General features: G+C 42.6%; 1 protein-coding gene across 3 annotated transcripts in view; it reads right to left on the bottom strand.

The window, feature by feature from the left end:
- The window catches only part of RLBP1 (retinaldehyde binding protein 1), a 98,915-nt gene that overhangs the window by 71,946 nt on the left and 848 nt on the right, over positions 1-26,121 (bottom strand). Inside the window, exons 2-6 of one of the 3 annotated variants that reach the window (XM_069766223.1) lie at positions 9,016-9,118; positions 8,538-8,634; positions 6,878-6,917; positions 5,277-5,405; positions 2,972-3,176 (exon numbers count right to left, since the gene is read on the bottom strand). In XM_069766223.1, coding sequence (XP_069622324.1) covers positions 2,972-3,176; positions 5,277-5,405; positions 6,878-6,889 — 346 coding nt within the window. In that variant the 5' untranslated portion in view covers positions 6,890-6,917; positions 8,538-8,634; positions 9,016-9,118. Of the gene's footprint in view, positions 1-2,971; positions 3,177-5,276; positions 5,406-6,877; positions 6,918-8,105; positions 8,330-8,537; positions 8,635-9,015; positions 9,119-26,121 lie in introns of those variants that run through there. The other 2 variants (XM_069766221.1, XM_069766220.1) reach the window with 2 other exon arrangements.

Genomic DNA, 26,121 nt, shown 5'->3' with positions numbered 1-26,121 from the left:
CAATTTATTCTGTTACCCTTGTAAAAATACAAAGCTGGGGGCTAAAAAATCATTTTTGTGAAAAAAAAAAGAACTTTTATTTTCACAGCTCTGCGTTATAAACTGTAGTGAAACACTTAGGGGTTCAAAGTTCTCACAACACATCTAGATAAGTTCCTTGGGAGGTCTAGTTTCTAATATGGGGTCACTTGTGGGGGGTTTGTACTGTTTGGGTACATCAGGGGCTCTGCAAATGCAACGTGACTCCTGCAGACCAATCCATCTAAGTCTGCATTCCAAATGGCGCTCCTTCCCTTCCGAGCTCTGCCATGCGCCCAAACTGTGGTTACCCCCCACATATGGGGTATCAGCGTACTCAGGACAAATTGGACAACAACTTTTGGGGTCCAATTTATTCTGTTACCGTTGTGAAAATACAAAACTGGGGGCTAAAAAATAATTTTTGCGAAAAAAAAAAAAATTATTTTAACGGCTCTGCGTTATAAACTGTAGTGAAACACTTGGGGGTTCAAAGCTCTCAAAACACATCTAGATAAGTTCCTTAGGGGGTCTAGTTTCCAAAATGGTGTCACTTGTGGGGGGGTTTAATGTTTAGGCACATCAGGGGCTCTCCAAACCAACATGGCGTCCCATCTTAATTCCAGTCAATTTTGCATTGAAAAGTCAAATGGCGCTCCTTCCCTTCCGAGCTCTGATATGCACCCAAAAAGTGGTTTACCCCCACATATGGGGTATCGTCGCACTCAGGACAAATTGCACAACAACTTTTGTGGTCTAATTTCTTCTCTTACCCTTGGGAAAATAAAAAATTGGGGGCGAAAAGATCATTTTTGTGAAAAAATAAGATTTTTTATTTTTATGGCTCTGCATTATAAACTTCTGTGAAGCACTTGTTGGGTCAAAGTGCTCACCACACATCTAGATAAGTTCCTTAAGGGGTCTACTTTTCAAAATGGTGTCACTTGTGAGGGGTTCCAATGTTTAGGCACATCAGGGGCTCTCCAAACGCAACATGGCGTCCCATCTCAATTCCAGTCAATTTTGCATTGAAAAGTCAAATGGCGCTCCTTTCCTTCCGAGCTCTGCCATGCGCCCAAACAGTGGTTTACCCCCACATATGGGGTATCGTCGCACTCAGGACAAATTGCACAACAACTTTTGTGGTCGAATTTCTTCTCTTACCCTTGGGAAAATAAAAAATTGGTGGCGAAAAGATTATTTTTGTGAAAAAATATGATTTTTTATTTTTACGGCTCTGCATTATAAACTTCTGTGAAGCAATTGGTGGGTCAAAGTGGTCACCACACATCTAGATAAGTTCCTTAGGGTGTCTACTTTCCAAAATGGTGTCACTTGTGGGGGGTTTCAATGTTTAGGCACATGAGGGGCTCTCCAAACGCAACATGGCGTCCCATCTCAATTCCTGTCAATTTTGCATTGAAAAGTCAAATGGCGCTCCTTTCCTTCCGAGCTCTGCCATGCGCCCGAACAGTGGTTTACCCCCACATATGGGGTATCAGCGTACTCAGTACAGATTGTACAACAATGTTTGGCATCCATTTTATCCTGTTACCCTTGGTAAAATAAAACAAATTGGAGCTGAAATAAATTTTGTGTGAAAAAAAGTTAAATATTCATTTTTATTTAAACATTCCAAAAATTCCTGTGAAACCCCTGAAGGGTTAATAAACTTCTTGAATGTGGTTTTGAGCACCTTGAGGGGTGCAGTTTTTAGAATGGTGTCACACTTGGGTATTTTCTATCATATAGACCCCTCAAAATGACATCAAATGAGATGTGGTCCCTAAAAAAAGTATGGTGTTGTAAAAATGAGAAATTGCTGGTCAACTTTTAACCCTTATAACTCCCTAACAAAAAAAAATTTTGGTTCCAAAATTGTGCTGATGTAAAGTAGACATGTGGGAAATGTTACTTATTAAGTATTTTGCATGACATATCTCTGTGATTTAAGGGCATAAAAATTTAAAGTTGGAAAATTGCGAAATTTTCAAAATTTTCGCCAAATTTCCATTTTTTTCACAAATAAACGCAAGTTATATCGAATAAATGTTACCACTAAAATGAAGTACAATATGTCACGAGAAAACAATGTCAGAATCGCCAAGATCCGTTGAAGCGTTCCAGAGTTATAACCTCATAAAGGGACAGTGGTCAGAATTGTAAAAATTGGCCCGGTCATTAACGTGCAAACCACCCTCGGGGCTTAAGGGGTTAAGTATCATGTTGTTGGCAAGACATTTCCAGATAATTCTTGTGCCCTTAGAACCAATATGACCACCTGATGACTGAGTGTGTTGCTCGCTTGTGTGGTGATCGGCATCATGTTTACACCAGACAGTAAATGGAAATAAATGTTCTTGTCATGCTCACTGGCTGATCTAAATGGCTTTTCTGTAACAAGGGGGTGTGGCTCACAAGATAATAATGCAAAGAGGCCTAAGGACGCCGCCAGGGAATCCTTCAGCCACACCTTCTTGATAAAAACTTTAAAAATTAGCACTAAATGAAAGGACACATATATCTGGAAGTGTATGGCGGCTAAAATACACAAAGCAGAGTAAAAACTGGCCACTTTTGACATGGTGACGGGTCTTCTTTAACCCTGATCTGTATGAAAGAAGTTTTTTCGCCAAAGACTTTTATGCAACATCATCTATCAAATTCCACCTCTAGCACCCGCACTTATCAAAAGAACAGGGGTCTGGTCCCCTCCTCCTCTATATGAACCGATATAGGAGGCTGAATGGAGGGGAGAAGTCACTGCACATTTCTATTGAAGTGTGTGTCTTGGAGGCAGAGACGAGCTTGGATATGCCATAAATGTCTTTGGTAGATGAACCCCTCCTTGCAGACCTTACCATTTTGCAGTACTAGAGCACAGGTCTGCAGTAATATTCAGGACCCTCAGAACTATTTAGACACCAGTCTAGCAGATGGCACAGTCACTTACCTTTCATAAGGTCATAGGCACGATTTATGTCAAATTTCCGGGCCCGAATGAAACGCAGAAAAAAGAAATCATCATTCCCCACCACCTTCTCTGCCACTCTCCTGGAGAGGTCATCACCAGTGGTCGCCTTCTCCTGCACTAGGTCTCGCAGTTCCTTTACTGCAGATTCTCGCTTCTCAGCTGTCTCATTTAATTCATCTTTAGCCTAGAAATGTGGAAAAACATGATATTACACATTCTATCAAACTTCATGGTTATGTTTTTGTATAAATGCAAGAACTGAAGGTTTTCCATGTAGAAGTACATAAGGCCTCGTGTATCAAAGCTGCCTCAGGGTTATAGGCTTGTTGCTCAGGTTCATCAAAGTTCAGTTTTCTTCAACTAGATGGAAAGATGAAACCTTGCCTGGTTTCTATAGACAATAGGGAATATTTTCCTTAATGTTAAAGTATTGTTACTAATTGGTGTTAAAAAAATACTTTACTTTAATCTCTCAACACCAATAAAACGTTTGTATTGATTAAAAGAATCATTTTAATACCTCGGTGGGAAATTCCATGTTTACGTTGGAGCAGAGATCATCTCCAAAGATGGGTTTACCAGATGACTTTGACTGTGACACAGGATCCCATTTTCAGAGACTTGTACCTTGTGACTCACAAGACGAAGTCATTCACTTGCGTTATATTGCAATGTAGCAGTGGCATACAGCGATCTTTGCCCGCATGGCCTGTGTTATGGCCAAAGTCGGCATGTAACCTGGCCTTAAGAGCATTGTCTGCGCTAGAGAAACTGGCAACCCCATGCATTACATGGACACCTTATTGTTTTCAATGGCCACCATGTAATGCTTCATTTCCCCTGTAGTGGCGCTGCAGTCAAATTGAACACTAACATATGAGCAGGGCCTAAAGCAGACAACCCCTTTAAATTGAACTTGTCAGTAAATTGTACATGTGAGCATGCAGGGCTTTCAAATATAAATACAACAACTTTATATCTTCTATCTTTTGCAGTGTACTTAATGTTTTAATTAATATGCAAATGAGGTACTTTGGGTGTCATAGAGTCTTAATAAGCCAATGTCCCCTGAGGTTGTTTCCCCTCACATCACAAGTCTCTTTAGCCTGATTGATATCTCTGTCTGTGTGACCTCAGGCGCCAGGTAAGGAAAACAGGGAGCTATCAATCAGGTTGGATGGGGAAACAGCCCTGGGAGTCAGAGGCCTGGGAAGTGCTCGGTCACGCCTAGAGCACTTAATGCCTCATTTGCATATGAATCAAAGTGCTAGTTAATGGGAAATGCAGCAATAGATAGAAGATATAAAGGAGTTAATAGATTTGCATTTCAATGTCTGTATGCCCACATGCCCATATGGGCAGTTTATGGTACGGGGAGTGCTTGACCTTACTGAGAGCATTTATAAAGTTTCAATGTCATGTAAATATATAATATGTACAATTCTGAAAGAATAGCTTCTGGCTAAACCCTCCTCCTTCTGACAACGATTAAAGCTGTATGGCTAGTGGCTACCTCTATCCAGTTTCAGGGCACATTTGCCCCTTTGGCTATTGTCTTTCTCTCTGACATCACACTTCAGTCAATATCACATTATAGAGAACTTATCAGGAGGCATTTGCTTGAGAAAGGCTTTTGGAAGGCAATACATTGCACCACGCCATGTGGGCCCAATAACGTCCACTTATATTTTTGCTAAAGCTTGGAGTGCTGCTTTCTATTTTTTTCGTACCTAAAAGTAAAGATATGACTGCATAGGTGCTGATACCTTAGTAAATCAATATCATTATAGTAGAAATCTGCCTTGCCATAGCTGAGAATTCTGCTGTTGAAGTTATATGCAAATTAGCTGCAAGTGCTCTGGGACACGTCAAAGCACTTCCAGCTCTCTGGCACTTAGTCCTTATTCCCTGCTCGGCGCCTGGGTCCTGCATTTGATTGACAGTTAGTCCAACTTTTGTCATCTGCTACCTTTTACCAAAATCTTGTGTGTGCATCAGTGTCAGCGCTGAAGAGCTCTGCAAGGGGAGGCCGATGGCAAAGGCTGGACTAAGCTGTCAGTCTATGTAGAGGCACCTATACAGCCATACCTGTAGTTTTATATAGAAGTTTCTCCTGGCAGGTTCCCTCTGCCTCCAGTATCAGGAGAACCTGCAGATAGACATGGGGATGTAACTGGGAAGCTATAGAGGAAAGCACTTTAAAACTAATGATGAAGGGTGACGCAGTGCTCTAGTGGTACGTACGGACACAGTCATCGCCCTCTAGGTGACACCTCAAAATTACCTTCTGTACTGTGTGTTCTGGCAGCTTGTTACATTGGCCAAACACAGGCCCATGGTCTTTGGTTGTCAGACGCTCTAGCTTGGCACGGAGTGACTGCTCCTCTTCTGAAACAATACGATATGTTCCTGTCTAAAACAAACCAAAAGCCACCAGGCATTACTGACGATGGATTCCAAATACCAGTACCAATTGTATAACAAACATAATAAACATAAAAGGCTAACTATGGAAAATACAAAAATAGACTGAAAAATCATAGTTTAAATTTCCATTTTATAGAATTTTGCACTCTCCCAAAAGGAAAGGCCCAGGTAAGGGGTCATCAGCGACTCACAGTGCAGTCAGATGGCATTAACAAGATCATTTTCTTTTCATCCTGGGAGAAACCTAATTAACATTGCAAAAAAGACTCCATCTGGAACATTTATGGCATACTTAAATGAAATAAAGGCACAGATGATTGGCCTCGGGGAGACCGAAACATCCAACACCGCGGAGACACCATCACGTGTTTCTCAACGCAGTGATTCCAGAACACTGCCCCCATCCCTTATGGGAAATATGCAGATGCATGTAAAGAAGCTGCGGAGACAATATCACGTGTTTCTCGACGCTGCGGAGACAATATCACGTGTTTCTCGACGCAAGCAGTGAATAGCCAGGCCTTTCCCCGGGAAGGAACAACCACGGGAAGGGCAGCATCCTATGAAGGAAAGCCACCTATGCCAAGCATGGTATCCATCCACAGACAGCTGTTTCGGGCCAATCATCTGTGCCTTTATTGCCTTTTTACTAGGCACTGCTCCTAATAGCCAGATTCCTACTCCACACTGATGAGGGGCAAAAACCCCGAAACAGCTGTCTGTGGATGGATACCATGCTTGGCATAGGTGGCTTTCATTTAAACAAAATGAGGGTTTAAGTTTCAGGATCTTCTGTTCCCAAATGAACGTATGTGATGTCATACACCTACTCCAGGTAAGAAGCCTTGTTTTTTGTTTCTAATTACTGATTGAATAATTCTTCATTTAAAGGCACATTCAGATTTCCACATATCTAAATTGCTCGGAAGACTGATACGTCAAGTGTCTGCTCAAAATGACACTTGGCATAAACCAGCAGTTCAGTGCACCTTCCCATGTATTTGTTTTCCATGTATCTCCAGCCTTTTCTGGCTCCTGTAAAATCAGAGCTGTCAGTCCAGGAGGAGGGGACTGGGATATATGGGAATCAAGTAGGTGGGAGGATGCACCGTATGATGCCAAGTGTGCACTGTGCTTGGTTTGAACAGTCATTTGGTGCTGACAGTTCCCGTAAAGAAAACATACATATCTGATTATGAGCCAGAGTCCTCTTACAATGATCGTCCTCCCTTTCCGGGACCTTAATTTCTTTTCTTACCACACAAACCTCCTAATTGTAGTAGAGTTCTATGGCCAGCTGGAAATGCATTCACCAAACGACCACCTACCCAAAAAGTCCAGTACTTCACCACATGGGAAGCCATTTTTACCACACAACCAATATTTATTTAGCAATGAAAAAGTTACAAATCATAAAAATTTTCTGACCCAAGTGACAGAGCACAAGGGGATACTTACAATGTCTGACATTTCACTTCTTCTTTGCGCACGCAAGAACCTGGGGAAATAATGGAAGTGGGAGAAAGTATATAAAATTATTCTCAGTGAGAATGACACTTAGTTTTAATAAATCAAAGGGTGTAAATCTGTGGTTATTGTGGAACTACAAATATCAGCTGAGTCTCTGTCTCATAACCGAATATTTCCATGGAATTAACGCTCAAAGATGGAAATCATAGCATGTGCTCATAGAATAATACAAATCTGTAACAAGCACATATTGGCCATTGTGCTTGGCAGAATGTTATAGAAACAGCCGGTATACTGCATGTAATCAACATTTATATGTGTATGCAGTCAGCATGCAGGTGTCAGGAAGAATTAGGGTTATGCTCCATGATGACTGTGGTGTAATGTACCATCTACCTCATCTATCTGCGGACAGGGAAGTGACAACTGCTCATTATATTTCTGGTGTACATCACCGGTTGTTACTCTTCAGCGCATCTTCGATGGGGCAGTTAAAAGTGACAGTATTCATTCATGCACTAATAATACACATATATATTCTAGGTTTCTGAGAACACATCAGATTATAATGTCTGATTGTCCTTTTTACTGCAGGAAAAGATGTAGCTGCAGATAGTAACCAATATAACAAATTCAAGGGTAAAGAAAAGTCCTTAAAATGTCCGCCCTACTAAAATGCTTCATTTTCTTGACAATGTGAGAACGTATACCACAACCCATTCTCTTTTTCTCACGCTCTTTTTTTCAGTAAAATGCATGTGACCTGCTTCAGTTTTTATATTCGCCCTTTCGATCCGCTTACCATCCATCTGCGCCATGAAAACTGGGCTTAATGTGGCTTCATAATGCACCTCTAGCGTACGTCGGGGATACAAAGTCTACATGTGTCTTAGAATATAGCGAATGCAGACATAGTGATGAACAAGCTGCATCATAAAGTGGCCACTGATTATTGTAAAAATGTTCCTCAAACATCAGATAATATATCTTATACTGACCGCACGAACGATGGAGCTACAGTTTTCTTACAAATGTAATACAGGCACTGTAACTATACGTATCACTATACTAGAACCTCAGACAGAATGGACAAAACACATGGAAACATTAAGACAACGACAGATAAAGTGATATATACTTTGGAAACTGGTCTCCTAATGATGAAATGAGAGGGGCACACTTACCGGAGTCAGTACATCATACCCATCATACTCACCGATGAACAGAGGTAAGTAAGACAGCAAAGTAAGTCAGTGTAGGAAATCTTGAAAAGTTCGGTTTGGATGCATGGATTGTAATCACAATTTTACTGCCCAGAGGACGCCAGCCCAAAGCTTGTATAGTCACCGGGTTGGGATTAGGCGTCACAAGGCAGTACTCAGTCAGGCTTATTAATGAAATCAGTGCAGAACATTCAGGAGATGCCATTAGATGTTACACAAAATGAGGAGAAACCGTAACTGGCTGAGTGGGGCTTAGAACAATAACCCTTTGGCCGGTTCCCTGGATTCCTGGGTGTCCTTTAGTGCTGCAATTACTGAGCTGTGCTAGCAGTTTATCTGGCACAGAATATATTACAAATTCCAGTCTTTAGTATTTAAAATAGTGTTTAAAAATGCATGTGAAACAAATGGAAGATTCACAATACCTTTCCCAAGTGATCTACAGAAGAAACCCAAAGTTGTAAGAGCAAAAATGATATTCCCTTAATCTTCTTTGGTATAGATAATAAACCATGCAGACTTCTGTGGATAGGAATTGTTCAGGTCATATATAATTATTATTACAGAGGTGAAATTTATCTAAAAATTTCATAAACTTTGAGCATTAACTTGAGCACTGATCTGTACAGTATTCGGAAGGAATAGACTGAAGTCAGGAGTCATCAATCGCCAGGCCTGACATCAATTTTGCTCTTCCAAAGATTAAATATATAGTAATTGTGTGCAAAGATAAAGCCTGTGCAGTCAGATCCCTTACATTTATGATAATAGAAGGGAGTGGTGGACAGATTTATAATGAACACTATCATTATAGATGTACAATAACAATACAGAGATATAAAATAAAGTCTGAAGTTGAAAGATAACTTTACCAAACATAGAAAAATACTGTGGATCACTTACCTAAGCTAGTGTTCACACAGTCTGGAAATTACTTCAAATTCTTTCCCCTGCTTTTTATCGCAGTTACTTGCTGTTTATTGCCATTGGACAACCCCCTGCCAATCTGAAAAACAGGAATAAAAGGGGTCTGTCAGACACTGTATGATTCAAATGAGCTTCATGCCATGCAAAGTGAATTGCGGGCAGAACAACAAAAGAGAAGATGATAACCCAATAAAGTTAAGTGATTTGGTGTTATTGCTTTTTGGGTTAAGGACTTGTTAACCCCTTCACCCTTTAACATTTAATTTTTTTCACAAAATTTTACATTTAGACCCAATTTTTTTATTTTGACAAGGGTAACAGGAGAAAATGGACCCAAAAATATGTTGTGCAATTTCTCCAGAGCACGCCAATACCCCATATGTGGGGGAAAACTACTGTTTGGGTGCCCGGTCATTCTCAGAAAGGAAGGAACACATTTGACTTTGCTGGAATTATTAGCAGACACCATATCGTATTTGGAGAGTTCCAGATGTGCCTAAACAGTGGAAACCACTCACAAGTGACCTCATTTTGGAAACTAAGCCCCTCAAGGAACTTATATAGATATGTGGTGAGCAACTTGAACCCTCAGGTGCTTCACAGAAGTTTATAACATTGATCTGTGAAAATAAAAAAAATCCTGTTTTCCCCACAAAAATGTTCTTTTAGCCCCATTTTTTTTATTTTCACAAGGGTAACAGGAGAAAATGTACCATAAAATTTGTTGTGCAATTTCTCCTGAGTACGCCCATACCCCAAATATGGGATAAAACTACTATTTGGGCGCACGGCAAGACTTGGTAGGGAAGGAATGCCATTTGACTTTTTGAATCAAAATTTAATAGAATCACTAGCGGACGCCATGTCCCATTTGAAGTGGAAACCCCCAACAAATGACCCCATTTTGGAAACTAGACCTCTCAAGGATTGTACCGTATCTAGATGTGTGTGGGTAATAGGAGAAAATAGACCCCAAAGATTATTGTGCAAATACCTCATATGTGGGGGAAAATTACTGTTTAGGAGCATGGCAGGGCTCAGAAAGGAGTAACATTTTGGAATGCAGACTTTGATGAAAAGGACTGCGGGTGTCATATATTTTGTATTGTATTTGGATTTTGGATATTGTATTTATTGTAGATATTGTATTTGGATATTGTATTTGGATTGGTATTTGTATTGTTGTATTTGGAGAGCCCCTGATGTGTCTAAACAATAGACACCCCACATGTGACCCAATTTTGGAAACTAGAACCCCAAGGAATTTAGCTACACGTGGTGCTTTACAGAATTATACAACGTTGATCTGTGAAAAGGATATCAGAAGAAAATAGACCCCAAAACTTGTCTAGATGTGTTGTGAGAACTTTGAACCCCCGAGTGTTTCCCTACAGTTTATAATGCAGAGCCATGAAAATAAAAAATCTATTTTTCTCCACAAAAATTATTTTTTAGCCCCCAGTTTTGTATTTTTCCAAGGGTAACAGGAGAAATTGGACCCCAAAAGTTGTTGTCCAATTTGTCCTGAGTACGCTGATACCCCATATGTGGGGGGGAACCACCGTTTGGGTGCATTGCAGAGCTCGGAAGGGAAGGAGCGTAGTTTGGAATGCAGACTTAGAAGGATTGGTCTGCAGGTGTCACATTGCGTTTGCAGAGCCCCTGATGTACCTAAACAGTAGAAACCCCCCACAAGTGACCCCATATTGGAAACTAGACCCTCCAAGGAACTTATCTAGATGTGTTGTGAGATCTTTGAACCCCCATGTGTTTCACTACAGTTTATAATGCAGAGCCATGAAAATAAAAATAATTTTTTCCCACAAAAATGATTTTTAGCCCCCAAATTTTTATTTTCCCGGGGGTAAAAAGAGAAATTGTACACCAAAAGTTGTTGTCCCATTTGTCCTGAGTATGCTGATACCCAATATGTTGGGGTAAACAACTGGGCGCACAGGAGAGCACAGAAGGGAAGAAGCACTGTTTTACTTTTTCAACGCAGAATTGGCTGGAATTGAGATCGGACACCATGTCGTGTTTGGAGAGACCCTGATATGCCTAAACAGTGGAACCCCCCAATTCTAACTGAAACCCTAACCCAAACACACCCCTAACCCTAATCCCAACCCTAACCATAACCCTAACCACACCACTAACCCAAACACGCGCCTAACCCTAAATCCAACCACACCCCTAACCCCAACACACCCCTAACCCTAATCCCAACACTAACCACACCCCTAACTCCAACACACCCCTAACTCTAATTCCAACCGTAAATGTAATCCTAACCCTAAGTTTAGCCCCAACCTTAACCCTAACTTTAGCCCCAACCCTAAGACTAACCCTAATGGGAAAATGGAAATACATTTTTTTATTTTATAATTTTCCCCCCACTAAGGGGGTGATGAAGGGGCGTTTGATTTACTATTTATAGCCGTTTTTTATGTGGATTTTTATGATTGGCAGCTGTCACACACTAAAAGATGCTTTTTATTGCAAAAAATAGTATTTGCGTCTCCACATTTTGAGAGCTATAATTTTTCTATATTTTGGTCCACCGAGTCATGTGAGGTCTTGTTTTTTGCGGGACAAGTTGACGTTTTTATTGGTACCATTTTCGGCACGTTACATTTTTTGATCGCTTTTTATTCCGATTTTTGTGAGGCAGAATGACCAAGAACCAGCTAGTCATGAATTTCTGGGAACTCCTTCAAGACTGTTGGAAGACCATTTCCGATGACTACCTCTTGAAGCTCATCAAGAGAATGCCAAGAGTGTGCAAAGCAGTCATCAAAGCAAAAGGTGGCTACTTTGAAGAACCTAGAATGTAAGACATATTTTCAGTTGTTTCACACTTTTTTGTTAAGTATATAATTCCAGCGATCTGACAGGCAGTGCAGGAGGCACTTGCACTTGCCCGGAAGGAGCCCCACAGCCATTTTGGATCTGGGGCCTGCAGGGAGGAGACGCTCGGAGCAACGTGATCACATCGCGTTGTTCCGAGGGTCTCAGGGAAACATGATCGCAGTGTTCCGGCGGCATAGGGAAGCATCGTGCAGGGAGGGGGCTCCCTGCGCGATTCTTCCCTTTGCCGCCGGAACGCTGTGATCATGTTTGATCGCAGTGTTCCGGGGGTTAATGTGCCGGGAGCAATCTGTGACCGCTCCTGGCACATAGTGCCAAATGTCAGCTGTAATAATCAGCTGACACCCAGCGGCGATTGGCCACGCTCCCCCCGTGAGCGGGGCTGATCGCACATGACGTACTATCCCGTCCCTGGGAATTAAGTCCCAGTTGACCTCGACGGGATAGTATGTCATATGGCAGAAAGGAGTTAAGATCTCCACCCCTGTTCTACTTACCACATTTACCAAAAACTGTTTTCAATTAAAACTGCAGCACCCAGTAAAGAAAACGATACATTGAGGGAATCAAGGTCTAAGCAATTTTTCCATTGAGAAAATCATTCCTACTGTAGATAATATCTTTTCACATTTCTGTTTGCATGTAAAGTAACTACAGGGTGGGAATGGTTGGTGATATAAACTTCTTGTTTGTGGCACATTAGAGGGGAAAAACTTTTCAAGATGGGTGGTGACCATGGCGGCCATTTTGAAGTCGTCAATTGTGGATCCAACTTTATTTTTTCCAATGGGAAGAGGGTCATGTGACACATTAAACTTATTGAGAATTTCACAAGAAAAACAATGGTGTGCTTGGTTTTATCGCAACTTTATACTTTGATAAGTTATTTACAAGCTTCTCTTTATTTACAGCCATTGACATGTCGCAGAGGTTAAAACGTGAGGAGCGGATAGAAATAGTGTTGATGTCTGGTGAACGCAGAACCTGGGTCACTGCAGCAGATTTCAATTCAAGACATCCTATGCAAGTAAACTGTCACCATTCTCATTTGATTTAGGTGTATCCATATAAATAGCCCACTGTTATGATCTGGTGGTTAGGACAAATAGTGAACCTGGTAGTTAGAGCACCAGAAAAGACCTGATAGCACATTAATACAGGACAAGCTCTGGGAAGTGGAACCTCTGCTGACCGCAATCCCTAATCCTATCACGCACACTAGAAATAGCCGTGGAGCGCTCCTATCATGACCTAGGCGCCTCGTCACAGCCTCAGAACTAGCTAGCCCTAGAGATAGGAAAAATAAGCCTATCTTGCCTCAGAGAAAATTCCCCAAAGGAAAAGGCAGCCCCCCACATATATTGACTGTGAGTAAGATGAAATCACAAACACAGAGATGAAATAGATTTAGCAAAGAGAGGCCCGGCTTACTAAACAGACAGAAGATAGGAAAGGTCACTTTGCAGTCAGCAAAAAACCCTACAAAAGCCACACAGAGAGTGCAGGGAAAAATACCTTCCGCACCGACTAATGGAGCGGAGGCGCCCCTCTGCGTCCCAGAGCTTCCAGCAAGCAAGGCAAAATTCACATAAGCATGCTGGACAGAAAAAATAGCAAACAAGAAAAAAGCAAAGCGAAACTTAGCTTCTGCTGGAGGAAACAGGTAACCAGGAAGATCCAGGAGCGAACTAGACCAATGCTACAACATTGACAGCTGGCATGGGGCAAAGATCTAAGTGGAGTTAAATAGAGCAGCCCACTAACGAATTAGCCTCGTCACCTGTGGAAGGAAACTCAGAAACACCCACAGGCATCAGAGAAAGTCCATGGACAGAACCAGCCGAAGTACCATTCATGACCACAGGAGGGAGCCCGAAAACAGAATTCACAACAGTACCCCCCCCCCCTTGAGGAGGGGTCACCGAACCCTCACGAGAGCCCCCAGGCCGACCAGGATGAGCCAAATGAAAGGCACGAACCAGATCGACCGCATGAACATCAGAGGCAAAAACCCAGGAATTATCCTCCTGACTAGAGTTGAGCGACCTTTACTTTTATAGGATCGGGTCGGGTTTCACGAAACCCGACTTTTGAAAAAGTCGGGTCGAGTAAAATCGGCCGATCCTATAAAAAAGTCGGGGTCGGGGTCGGACGAAAATCGAAACCCAATGCAGTGCATTGGGTTTCCATGGTTCCCAGGGTCTGAAGGAGCGGAAACTCTCCTTCAGGCCCTGCGATCCATATTTTAGTGTAAAATAAAGAATTAAAATAAAAAATATCGCAATACTTACCCTCTGACGCGCCCTGGTACTAACCGGGAACCTTCCTTCCTTAGAATCAGCCTTCCAGGACCCTGCGGTGACATCGCGGTGACGTCACGGCTTGTGATTGGCCGCGCGGCCGCCCATGTGACCGCTCGCGCGGCCAATCACAAGCCGCGGCGTCACCCGCGACGTCACCGAAGGTCCTGGAAGGGCTGATTCTTAGGAAGGAAGGCTGCCGGAAAGAAGCAGGGCGCATCCGAGGGTGAGCATATTCCTATTAGGTATATATTATTTTACACTTAAATCTGAATTCCGATACCAATTCCCGATATCTTAAACATATCGGGAATCGGTATCGGAATTCCGATTCTAGATTCAAAAGATCGCCGACTTCATGGCCGACCCCACACTGGGGTCGGGTCGGGTTTCATGAAACCCGACCTTGCCAAAAGTCGGCGACTTTTGAAAAATTTCGACCCGTTTCGCTCAACCCTACTCCTGACCATAACCCTTCCACTTGACCAAGTACTGGAGTTTCCGTCTCGAGGTACGAAAATCCAAAATCTTCTCCACCACATACTCCAACTCCCCTTCAACCAACACCGGAGCAGGAGGGTCAACGGATGGAACCACAGGCGCCACGTATCTCCGCAATAACGACCTATGGAACACATTATGGATGGCAAAAGAATCTGGAAGGGCCAAACGAAATGACACAGGATTGATAACCTCAGAAATTTTATACGGACCAATGAAACGAGGCTTAAACTTAGGAGAGGAAACCTTCATAGGAACATAACGAGACGACAACCAAACTAAATCCCCAACACGAAGTCGGGGACCCACACAGCGCCGGCGGTTAGCGAAACGTTGAGCCTTCTCCTGGGACAATGTCAAATTGTCCACCACATGAGTCCAAATCTGCTGCAACCTATTCACCACAGTATCTACACCAGGACAGTCCGAAGACTCAACCTGCCCTGAAGAGAAACGAGGATGGAAACCAGAATTGCAGAAAAACGGCGAAACCAAAGTAGCCGAGCTGGCCCGATTATTAAGGGCAAACTCAGTCAACGGCAAAAAGGACACCCAATCATCCTGATCAGCAGAAACAAAGCATCTCAGATATGTTTCCAACGTCTGATTAGTTAGTTCGGTTTGGCCATTTGTCTGAGGATGGAAAGCCGATGAAAAAGACAAATCAATGCCCATCCTAGCACAAAAGGATCGCCAAAACCTCGAAACAAACTGAGAACTTCTGTCCGAAACGATGTTCTCTGGGATGCCATGTAAACGAACCACATGCTGGAAAAACAATGGCACCAAATCAGAGGAGGAAGGCAATTTAGACAAGGGTACCAAATGGACCATCTTAGAAAAGCGATCACAAACCACCCAAATGAGCGACATCTTTTGAGAGACGGGGAGATCCGAAATAAAATCCATAGAAATATGCGTCCAGGGCCTCTTCGGGACCGGCAAGGGCAAAAGCAACCCACTAGCACGAGAACAGCAGGGCTTAGCCCGAGCACAAGTCCCACAGGACTGCACAAAAGAACGCACATCCCATGACAAAGAAGGCCACCAAAAGGATCTAGCCACCAAATCTCTGGTACCAAAGATTCCAGGATGCCCAGCCAACACCGAACAATGAAGCTCAGAGATAACTCTGCTAGTCCATTTATCAGGGACAAACAGTTTCTCTGCTGGGCAACGGTCAGGTCTATCAGCCTGAAATTTTTGCAGCACCCGCCGCAAATCAGGGAAGATGGCAGACAAAATTATCCCCTCTTTGAGAATACCTGCCGGCTCAGAAACACCCGGAGAGTCAGGCACAAAACTCCTTGACAGGGCATCAGCCTTCACATTCTTAGAGCCCGGAAGGTACGAAACCACAAAATCAAAACGGGAGAAAAATAACGCCCATCGAGCCTGTCTCGGATTCAACCATTTGGCAGACTCAAGATAAGTCAAATTTTTGTGATCTGTCAAGACCACCACGCGATGCTTGGCTCCTTCAAGCCAATGACGCCACTCCTCGAATGCCCACTTCATGGCCAACAATTCTCGATTACCAACATCATAATTGCACTCAGCAGGCGAAAACTTTCTAGAAAAGAAAGCACATGGCTTCATTCCCGAGCCATCAGAACTTCTTTGCGACAAAACAGCCCCTGCTCCAATCTCAGAGGCATCAACCTCAACCTGAAACCGGAGCGAAACATCTGGCTGGCACAACACAGGGGCAGAAGAAAAACGACGCTTCAATTCCTGAAAAGCATCCACGGCCGCAGAAGACCAATTGACCACATCAGCACCCTTCTTGGTCAAATCAGTCAACGGTTTAGCAACACTAGAAAAATTAGCGATGAAGCGACGATAAAAATTAGCAAAGCCCAGGAACTTTTGCAGGCTCTTCACAGATGTCGGCTGAGTCCAATCATGAATGGCCTGGACTTTAACAGGGTCCATCTCGACAGTAGAAGGGGAAAAAATGAACCCCAAAAATGAAACCTTCTGAACTCCAAAGAGACACTTTGACCCCTTCACAAACAAGGAATTAGCACGAAGGACCTGGAACACCATTCTGACCTGCTTCACATGAGACTCCCAATCATCCGAAAAGACCAAAATATCATCCAAATACACAATCAGGAATTTATCCAGGTACTCTCGGAAGATGTCATGCATAAAGGACTGAAATACTGATGGAGCATTGGAAAGCCCGAATGGCATCACCAGGTACTCAAAATGGCCCTCGGGCGTATTAAATGCCGTTTTCCATTCATCGCCCTGTTTAATACGCACAAGATTATACGCCCCTCGAAGGTCTATCTTGGTAAACCAACTAGCCCCTTTAATACCAGCAAACAGGTCGGACAGCAACGGCAAAGGATACTGAAATTTGACAGTAATTTTATTAAGAAGGCGGTAATCAATACAAGGTCTCAAAGAACCATCCTTCTTGGCCACAAAAAAGAACCCTGCTCCCAGCGGTGATGACGATGGGCGAATATGGCCCTTCTCCAAGGATTCCTTTATATAACTCCGCATAGCGGCGTGTTCTGGCACAGATAAATTGAACAATTGGCCCTTAGGAAACTTACTACCAGGAATCAAATTAATTGCACAATCGCAATCCCTATGAGGAGGTAGGGCACTGGCTTTGGGCTCATCAAATACATCCTGATAATCCGACAAAAACTCCGGAACTTCAGAAGGAGTGGAAGACGAAATTGACAAAAATGGAACATCACCATGTACCCCCTGGCAACCCCAGCTGAACACAGACATAGATTTCCAGTCCAATGCTGGATTATGGAGCTGTAGCCATGGCAACCCCAAAACGACCACATCATGCAGATTATGTAACACCAAAAAACGGATATCCTCCTGATGTGCAGGAGCCATGCACATGGTCAATTGGGTCCATTACTGAGGCTTATTCTTGGCCAAAGGCGTAGCATCAATTCCTCTCAATGGAATAGGATGCTGCAAGGGCTCCAAGAAAAAACCACAGCGCCTAGCATACTCCAAGTCCATCAAATTCAGGGCAGCGCCTGAATCCACAAACGCCATAACAGAGTAGGAAGACAAAGAACAAATCAGAGTAACGGACAATAGAAATTTTGACTGTACCGTACCAATGGTGGCAGACCTAGCGAAACGCTTAGTGCGCTTAGGACAATCAGAGATAGCATGAGTGGAATCACCACAGTAAAAACACAGCCCATTCCGACGTCTGTGTTCTTGCCGTTCAGCTCTGGTCAAAGTCCTATCACACTGCATAGGCTCAGGCCCATGCTCAGATAGTACGGCCAAATGGTGCACAGTTTTACGCTCACGCAAGCGCCGATCGATCTGAATAGCCAAAGACATAGACTCATTCAGACCAGCAGGCATAGGAAATCCCACCATGACATCTTTAAGGGCTTCAGAGAGACCCTTTCTGAAGATTGCTGCCAGGGCACGTTCATTCCACTGAGTGAGCACAGACCACTTTCTAAACTTCTGACAATATATCTCTGCTTCATCCTGACCCTGACACAGAGCCAGCAAGATTTTCTCTGCCTGATCCACTGAATTAGGTTCGTCATAAAGCAATCCGAGCGCCAGGAAAAACGCATCCACATCACGCAATGCCGGATCTCCTGGCACAAGGGAAAATGCCCAGTCTTGAGGGTCACCACGTAACAAAGAAATAATGATCCTTACTTGTTGAGCAGGATCACCTGAGGAGCGAGGTTTCAAAGCTAGAAACAATTTACAATTATTTTTGAAATTCAAGAACTTAGATCCATCACCAAAAAATAAATCAGGAATTGGAATCTTAGGCTCTGACATCGGATTCTGAACCACAAAATCTTGGATGTTTTGTACCCTTGTATTGAGATTATCCATCCAAGAGGACAGACCTTGAATGTCCATGTCTACACCTGTGTTCTGAACCACCCAGAGGTAAAGGGGAAAAGTGAGACAGAACACGCTGCAAAGAAAAAAAAATGGTCTCAGAGCTTCACTTATCCCTCTATTGAGATGCATCAATACTTTTGGCCAGCTGTACTGTTATGATCTGGTGGTTAGGACAAATAGTGAACCTGGTAGCTAGAGCACCAGAAAAGACCTGATAGCACATTAATACAGGACAAGCTCTGGGAAGTGGAACCTCTGCTGACCGCAATCCCTAATCCTATCATGCACACTAGAAATAGCCGTGGAGCGCTCCTATCATGACCTAGGCGCCTCGTCACAGCCTCAGAACTAGCTAGCCCTAGAGATAGGAAAAATAAGCCTATCTTGCCTCAGAGAAAATTCCCCAAAGGAAAAGGCAGCCCCCCACATATATTGACTGTGAGTAAGATGAAATCACAAACACAGAGATGAAATAGATTTAGCAAAGAGAGGCCCGACTTACTAAACAGACAGAAGATAGGAAAGGTCACTTTGCAGTCAGCAAAAAACCCTACAAAAGCCACACAGAGAGTGCAGGGAAAAATACCTTCCGCACCGACTAACGGAGCGGAGGCGCCCCTCTGCGTCCCAGAGCTTCCAGCAAGCAAGGCAAAATTCACATAAGCATGCTGGACAGAAAAAATAGCAAACAAGAAAAAAGCAAAGCGAAACTTAGCTTCTGCTGGAGGAAACAGGTAACCAGGAAGATCCAGGAGCGAACTAGACCAATGCTACAACATTGACAGCTGGCATGGGGCAAAGATCTAAGTGGAGTTAAATAGAGCAGCACACTAACGAATTAGCCTCATCACCTGTGGAAGGAAACTCAGAAACACCCACAGGCATCAGAGAAAGTCCATGGACAGAACCAGCCGAATACCATTCATGACCACAGGAGGGAGCCCGAAAACAGAATTCACAACAGCCCACCCAAAAACGTTTGCCTCATCACTGAACATAATGTTCTGTGTAGACTGAGGGTCCCGTTCCAATTTTTGTTTTGCCAATTCTGCAAATTCAGGGTGCCGATCTGGGTCATCCTCGTTGAGATGCTGCAGCAGCTAAATTTTGTAAGGGTGCCATTTGTGAGTAGCCAATATCGCCGAAGGGATAATCGACTGATGTCAGATCGGCGCGCTGATCACTTATGATGGCAAGTATTGTACTTTTTCTATGTCCCACACATATTTTCCTGATGCAGTTGTGAAGTAAATGACATAATAGCAGTGTTGGCATATTTGTAATAGCAGAGAGACATGGCGAAAGCTGTTAACCCCACACGACCTTGGACGTATCCATAATTCCAGTACTTACCAGTCTTTGATTCCAGCCAATTTTGCATTTAAAAAGTCAAACGGTGCTGTTTCCCTTCTCAGCCCTGCCATGCACCCAAGCAGTAGTTTTTCTCCACATATGGGATATCGGTGTACTAAGGAGAAATTGCACAATTTTTGGGTTCCATTTTTTTCTGTTACTCTTGTGAAAATAAAAAAATAGGGCTAAAAGATTATTTTTGTGGAAAAAATTAGTTTTTTTTGTATTAACATCTCAATGTTATAAATTTCTGTGGGGTTCAAAATGGTCACCACACATCTAGATAAGTTCTTTTAGGGGTCTAGTTTCCAAACTGGGGTCACTTATGGGGGGTTTCCACTGTTTAGGCACATCAGGTGCTCTCCAAATGCGACATTGCATCCACTCTCGATTCCAGCAAATTTTGCATTCAAAAAGTCAAACATGCTTAAGTGGAGAAGATGGGTAGTAAATGTAATAATTGTGTTTTCTGCTTGTTTAGCTGATATTTTTGTGTTTGGTCATCATAATTCAAAGTTAATCTGGTAATGTTTGCTAAATATCCCCTAGCATGACATTTAAGGAACTGGATTGTGAACCCAATTTTTTTTTGTTTTTTTGTTGTTAGTGATAAATCCACATAGTGGCTAATTTATTCTTCTACAATAAACAATTGGTTACTCATTAGTCATAGTATTTGTTGTATCACTAATTAACAGTTAATTAGGAAAGTATGTAAAGTAACATTGTAACATACTTTTATACAAATTAACCTTGGCACCACTTTTTCTGGCCTTGTGTGTTCTCAAAAAAGAGATTCTCTTCTATGCAATGTCTGTAAGTAACCCTGTTTGATTAGAAGCATCTTTCAAGGGGAACAATAGTTGTCTCTATATGACAAATTCCAGACTCCTCATTTGTAGCTGTTCTCTTAGTAGGAAGAGCAGGGAGACTTCAACTAATTGGCTTAACGATATTGCTTCTCTTTATAACGCTAAGAAAAACAAAACATTGCTTTTACATAATGAATCCATTAAAAAAAATCTAAATTTATGTTTGCAAACATAAGCTACCATATACGTTTTCCAGTATTAGGATAGATTCACATGACCGTATAAAAAGTAGCACATGTTTAATTCAGAAAATTGGGACAGTTTTTTTTCTCATTTGTCATCTGTGTGCAGTCCTATGTACAATCTGCTTTTTACAGAAGCAACTATTAATCATTTACAGATTACTATTACAGAATTGCAATGTAGCTGTAAAAATCGGTTGCTATACTGTGGCATCAGATTGTTTTGTACACCCATAGACTTGGCTGGGTGAGTCTCATCTGATACAGAAGAAAATCAGGCATGCTGTGATTTTTTTCACAAGCCGATTCGGTCAGTGAAAAAAAAAATCGTTTATCTGCACTGCTCCATTGAATAACATTAGTACGTGTCCCGTCTGTACTAATTGGTTGTGCTCGGCACTTATAGTATCTATTTAAAAAAAAAAGCAAGAGCAGCACAGGGTAAAGTGGATGCAGATCCACTCTGGCAAAAAACAAACCGTCCAGATAAAAAGTACCTTATATACTTGAGTATAATCTGACCCGAGTATAAGCTGAGACACTTAATTTTGCCACAAAAAACTGGGAAAACTTATTGACTCGAGTATAAGCCTAGGGTGGAAAATGCAGCAGCTACTGGTAAATTTAAAAAATAAAAATAGATACCAATAAAAGTAAAATTAATTGAGACATCAGTAGGTTAAGTGTTTTTGAATATCCAAATTGAATCAGGAGCCCCATATAATGCTCCATAAAGTTCATGATGGGCACCATAAGATGCTCCATATTAAAATATGCCCCATATAATGCTGCATAAAAGGTTAATGATGGCCCCATAAGATGCTCCATAGAATATTATGCCCCATATAATGCTGCACAAAGGTTAATGATGGCCCCATAAGATGCTCTATAGAATTTTATGCCCCATATAATGCTGCACAGAGGTTGATGGCCACATAAGATGCTCTATAGAATATTATGCCCCATGTAATGCTGAACAAAGGTTGATGGCCCCATAAGATGCTCAATAGAATAATATGCCCCATATGCTGCTCCATAAAGGTTGATGGCCCCATAGGATGCTCCATAGAATATTATGCCCCATATAATGCTCCACAAAGGTTGATGGCCCCATAAGATGCTCCATAGAATATCATGTCCCATATAATACTGCACAAAGGTTGATGGCCCCATAAGATGCTTCGTAGAATATTATGCCCTATATAATGCTGCACAAAGGTTGATGGCCCCATAAGATGCTCCATAGAATAATATGCCCCGTATTCTGCTGCTGCTGTGATTAAAAAAAAAAAGACATACTCACCACTCGTTGCTGGCGGCCAGGTGCCGGAGTCGCTTGCAATATTCATCTGTCCCCATTCAACCGCGCGTGCCGCTGTGTCTTCCGGGTCTCTGCAATGACTGTTCAGGTAGAGGGCACACACTAACCATGTCATCGCGCACTCTGACCTGAACGTCACAGCCAGAGGATGCGGAAGACACAGTCCGGTGGTGGAACAGGGACAGGTGAATATCGCATGGCTCACCCTCCCCATCATACTCACTCCCTCCTGGCACGGTTTGCACATCCCTGCTTCTCCGATGGTTTCCGGTGCGTGCTGGCAGCTTTTTCCTGTGTTCAGCGGTCACATGGTACTGCTCATTAAAGTAATGAATATGCGCTCCATGCCTATGGGAGTGGAGCCGAGTCCATATTCATTACTTTAATGAGCGGTACCACGTGAACGCTGAACACAGGAAGAGCTGTGGGTGCTGGAGACCATCGGAGAAGCAGGGAAGTGCAGAGACCATGCTGGGCGCAGCTAAGTATGATGTGAGAGCCGCAACTCCTGACGCTCCCACCTCCCCCGCCGACCCCCTGGGACAATGACTCGAGTATAAGCTGAGAGGGGCACTGTTAGCCTAAAAAAATGGGCTGAAAATCTTGGCTTATACTTGAGTATATACAGTACTGACTGAGTGCAGCACACCAAGCGACATGGCAAAAAAACCACTGCCACTATGGGCTAATAAACCACTGTCTTTTTTTGCTATACTGCTTCATGTGCTGCCTCCATTCTTTACTTTTTATCTATTTAAGAAGAAAAAAGCTGCACCAGCAACTTGGGTGCAGAGACTCCCAGGTACATACTAGTCCACAATTATAACAAAAATTGGAAGCTGCTTTCAACTTTTTTGTCATCTATCTATCTATCTATCTATCTATCTATCTATCTATCTATCTAGAACCAATAAAGCGGAACAGCACAATATGTACTGTCTGGTCCACAGGCCTTCACTGCAATCTATCCACTATGCAAATATTCCAATAGCATTAGAAAAAATAAGGTAGCACTCCATTCTTTAGATGAAAATCTGTGATTTACTTCAGACCCACATGGCAGGCCTGCCACATGGGTCTGAAGTAAATCACAGATTTTCATCTAAAGAAAGGAGTGCTACCTTATTTTCTTCTAAACCTATCTATCTATCTATCTATCTATCTATCTATCTATCTATCTATTTGGTCTGACTCCATAACTAATCTTGAAACACTGTTTCTATGCATGTCTGTATGAGCCAGTACTCACACAAAGAGATTTAATCAGATAGCATGCGGAGACTGCAGGAGGCACGTATGAAGATTCCAGGAGAAGGTTTATTTTCAAGCTGAATATTTGTAATTGTGCACAGGTTTGGCAGCAGTAGGTAAAAAGATGATCCTGAACCAGAGCTGTGTAGATATGAACTTGCAAAATGGCTGACATATACTATCTGGGGAAGGAGGAGGGAGAGGTTACTGACCTCAGAGTTTATATCTGAGCTGGGCTACAGGGAGAGAAGGAGGACAAAATTTCTAAAAGGCAAACTGAGTACATAGCAGTGTAACAGCAACATCCATCCATCAAATTATCTATTCCCTATGTGCTCACCCCTCTGGATATTTCACAGTTGCCAATTAAATAGGTTACCCAGTTTAACAAATAAAAAAGAGACGCTTATGCGTTGTCCCCACCAGTCTTTGTTTACAGGATTGCAGAAGTGAAGTCCTGTCTGCAACACATGACTGCTGCAGTCATTATACACATGCTAGCCACCTTAGGGAGAGACCCAAGTTGGGCTAAATGTAGCGGGACGAAAGAGACCGAAAAGCCCTCTACTTAAAGGAAATACATAGTGGATGCTGCAAAGGATTCTGGGTAAACCTGCTATTCTTTGTATTATGCTGCTTGCAAGTACTTTCCGTTTTAGGAAAGCATCCACTATGTATTTCCTTTAAGTAGAGGGCTTTTCGGTCTCTTTCGTCCCGCTACATTTAGCCCAACTTGGGTCTCTCCCTAAGGTGGCTAGCATGTGTGTATCGCTTGCTCACCGAGCCCCACTCCATACAGCCAACCAATTCCAGCCCTGTGCTGATGAGGGCCTAAAGCCCGAAACACGTGTCCACAGGTAGGAATTGGTTGGCTGTGTAAATTTAGAAACTAATCCGCAGCATTGCACGCTTGGCGGTTCCAAGCGCTGTGGATTAGACTGGGGTGGAAAGAGATAATTTGCATAGCTCCGCCTACTGCAAAGGATTCTGGGTAAACCTGCTATTCTTTGTATTATGCAGTCATTATAGTCAGCAGCCTTATGCCGTCCACCTTACAAGTGAGGTTGAGCCAAGTGATTGGCTGCAGCAGTCGCATTTATAAAAATGAACAACTGCTTTAAAATGCGCAAAATAAAAAGGATTATTGTTATAGCACTGCAAATAATTCAAAATTTCACAATAAACTGTACAGTAATAAAATTATAGTTCTTGAATATTCATAGAATCATAGATTGCTAGAGTTGGAAGGGACCTCCAGGGTCATCATGTCCGACCCCCTGCTCAATGCAGGATTCACTAATCCATCTCAGACAGATGTCTGTCCCGCCTCTGAAGATTTCCATGGAAGGAGAACTCCCACCTCTCGCGGCAGGCTGTTCCACTCATTGATCATCATCACTGTCAAAAAGTTTTTTTTCTAATATCTAATCTGTATCTTCTCCCTTTCAGTTTCATTCCATTGCTTCTCGTGTTATTGCTACATACATATTATATAAAATATGCATTGTAACATGACTAATTTTCATTAGTCTTGTATATTCCTACTGTCACCAGGGCCCGGACAAATGATAGATGGCGTAAGCTGCTTGAGTTGGGTACAAATTTTCATATAGATAAAAGCATTTAGGTTTTTATTGAAATTAATTTATACTGAGTTATGGCAGCTGATAACAATGAGGTCTGATGAGCATTTCTATTTAGGACATTGGGAAATAATATGAATAATTGCCAGGAGAGGGGGAGGGGCGCTACAACAGCCACCTTGAGAACGGCACATAAGTAGGAAGGATGGGAATACAGAGGATAGTTGGCGTCCCCAAGGGCTCATTCATATGTCAGTTTTTCTCATATGAGCGCTATCCATTTTGATGATACTCTATAGAGCTTTTGACATGTCCGATTTTTTCCTCAAACGGAGATTGTCTGATAAAAATATTGGCGACAAGTCCGATTTAGATCTGAGCGTCGAATCAAAATCTGCAAAGCAAGTCTATGGATCCATTAAAATATCAGACCGCACTTGGATGTCATTCACGCACGAGAAAAACTGATGAAACTTGGACCACACTATGATCAATTCTGATGAGAATAATCAGTCTGGACTAATGTCAGCCTTATTACATAGCTAAAATATGACGCTGAGGCTGGAATCACAATAGCCATATGTAATATTCTAATGACACTCTGCTTGAACTCTGCTGCGAGCGTGATCAGAGTGTCAGGGCACTGTGCTCCGATTCTCTAGGATGAGAATATGGCAGCACAGGTGTGGAGGAGACGGAGAAAGTAAATTCTCCATCTCCTCCATTGCATGTCTCGGAGTATATCAGACAGCACTGGGATGACATATGAGTGCAGTCTGATGTATTACACACACCCATAGACTTGTATGGGTGCATGTGAGTCTTGCCTCGCGGCGATTGTTTTTGCATGCCAAATCAGAGTGGGAAAATAATCGCTAATCTGCACTGCTCCATGGTATCACATTGGGTCAAATGCTATCTGATAACATATCAGATAGCACTCGGCCGTGTTACATGCTCTTGTCACACTGGCCT

The sequence above is a fragment of the Ranitomeya imitator genome, chromosome 4, assembly GCF_032444005.1.
Source record: "Ranitomeya imitator isolate aRanImi1 chromosome 4, aRanImi1.pri, whole genome shotgun sequence".
NCBI lineage: Eukaryota > Metazoa > Chordata > Amphibia > Anura > Dendrobatidae > Ranitomeya > Ranitomeya imitator.
Note: the sequence above shows the minus strand (reverse complement) of the source record. Positions and strands in the feature narration are given on the sequence as shown.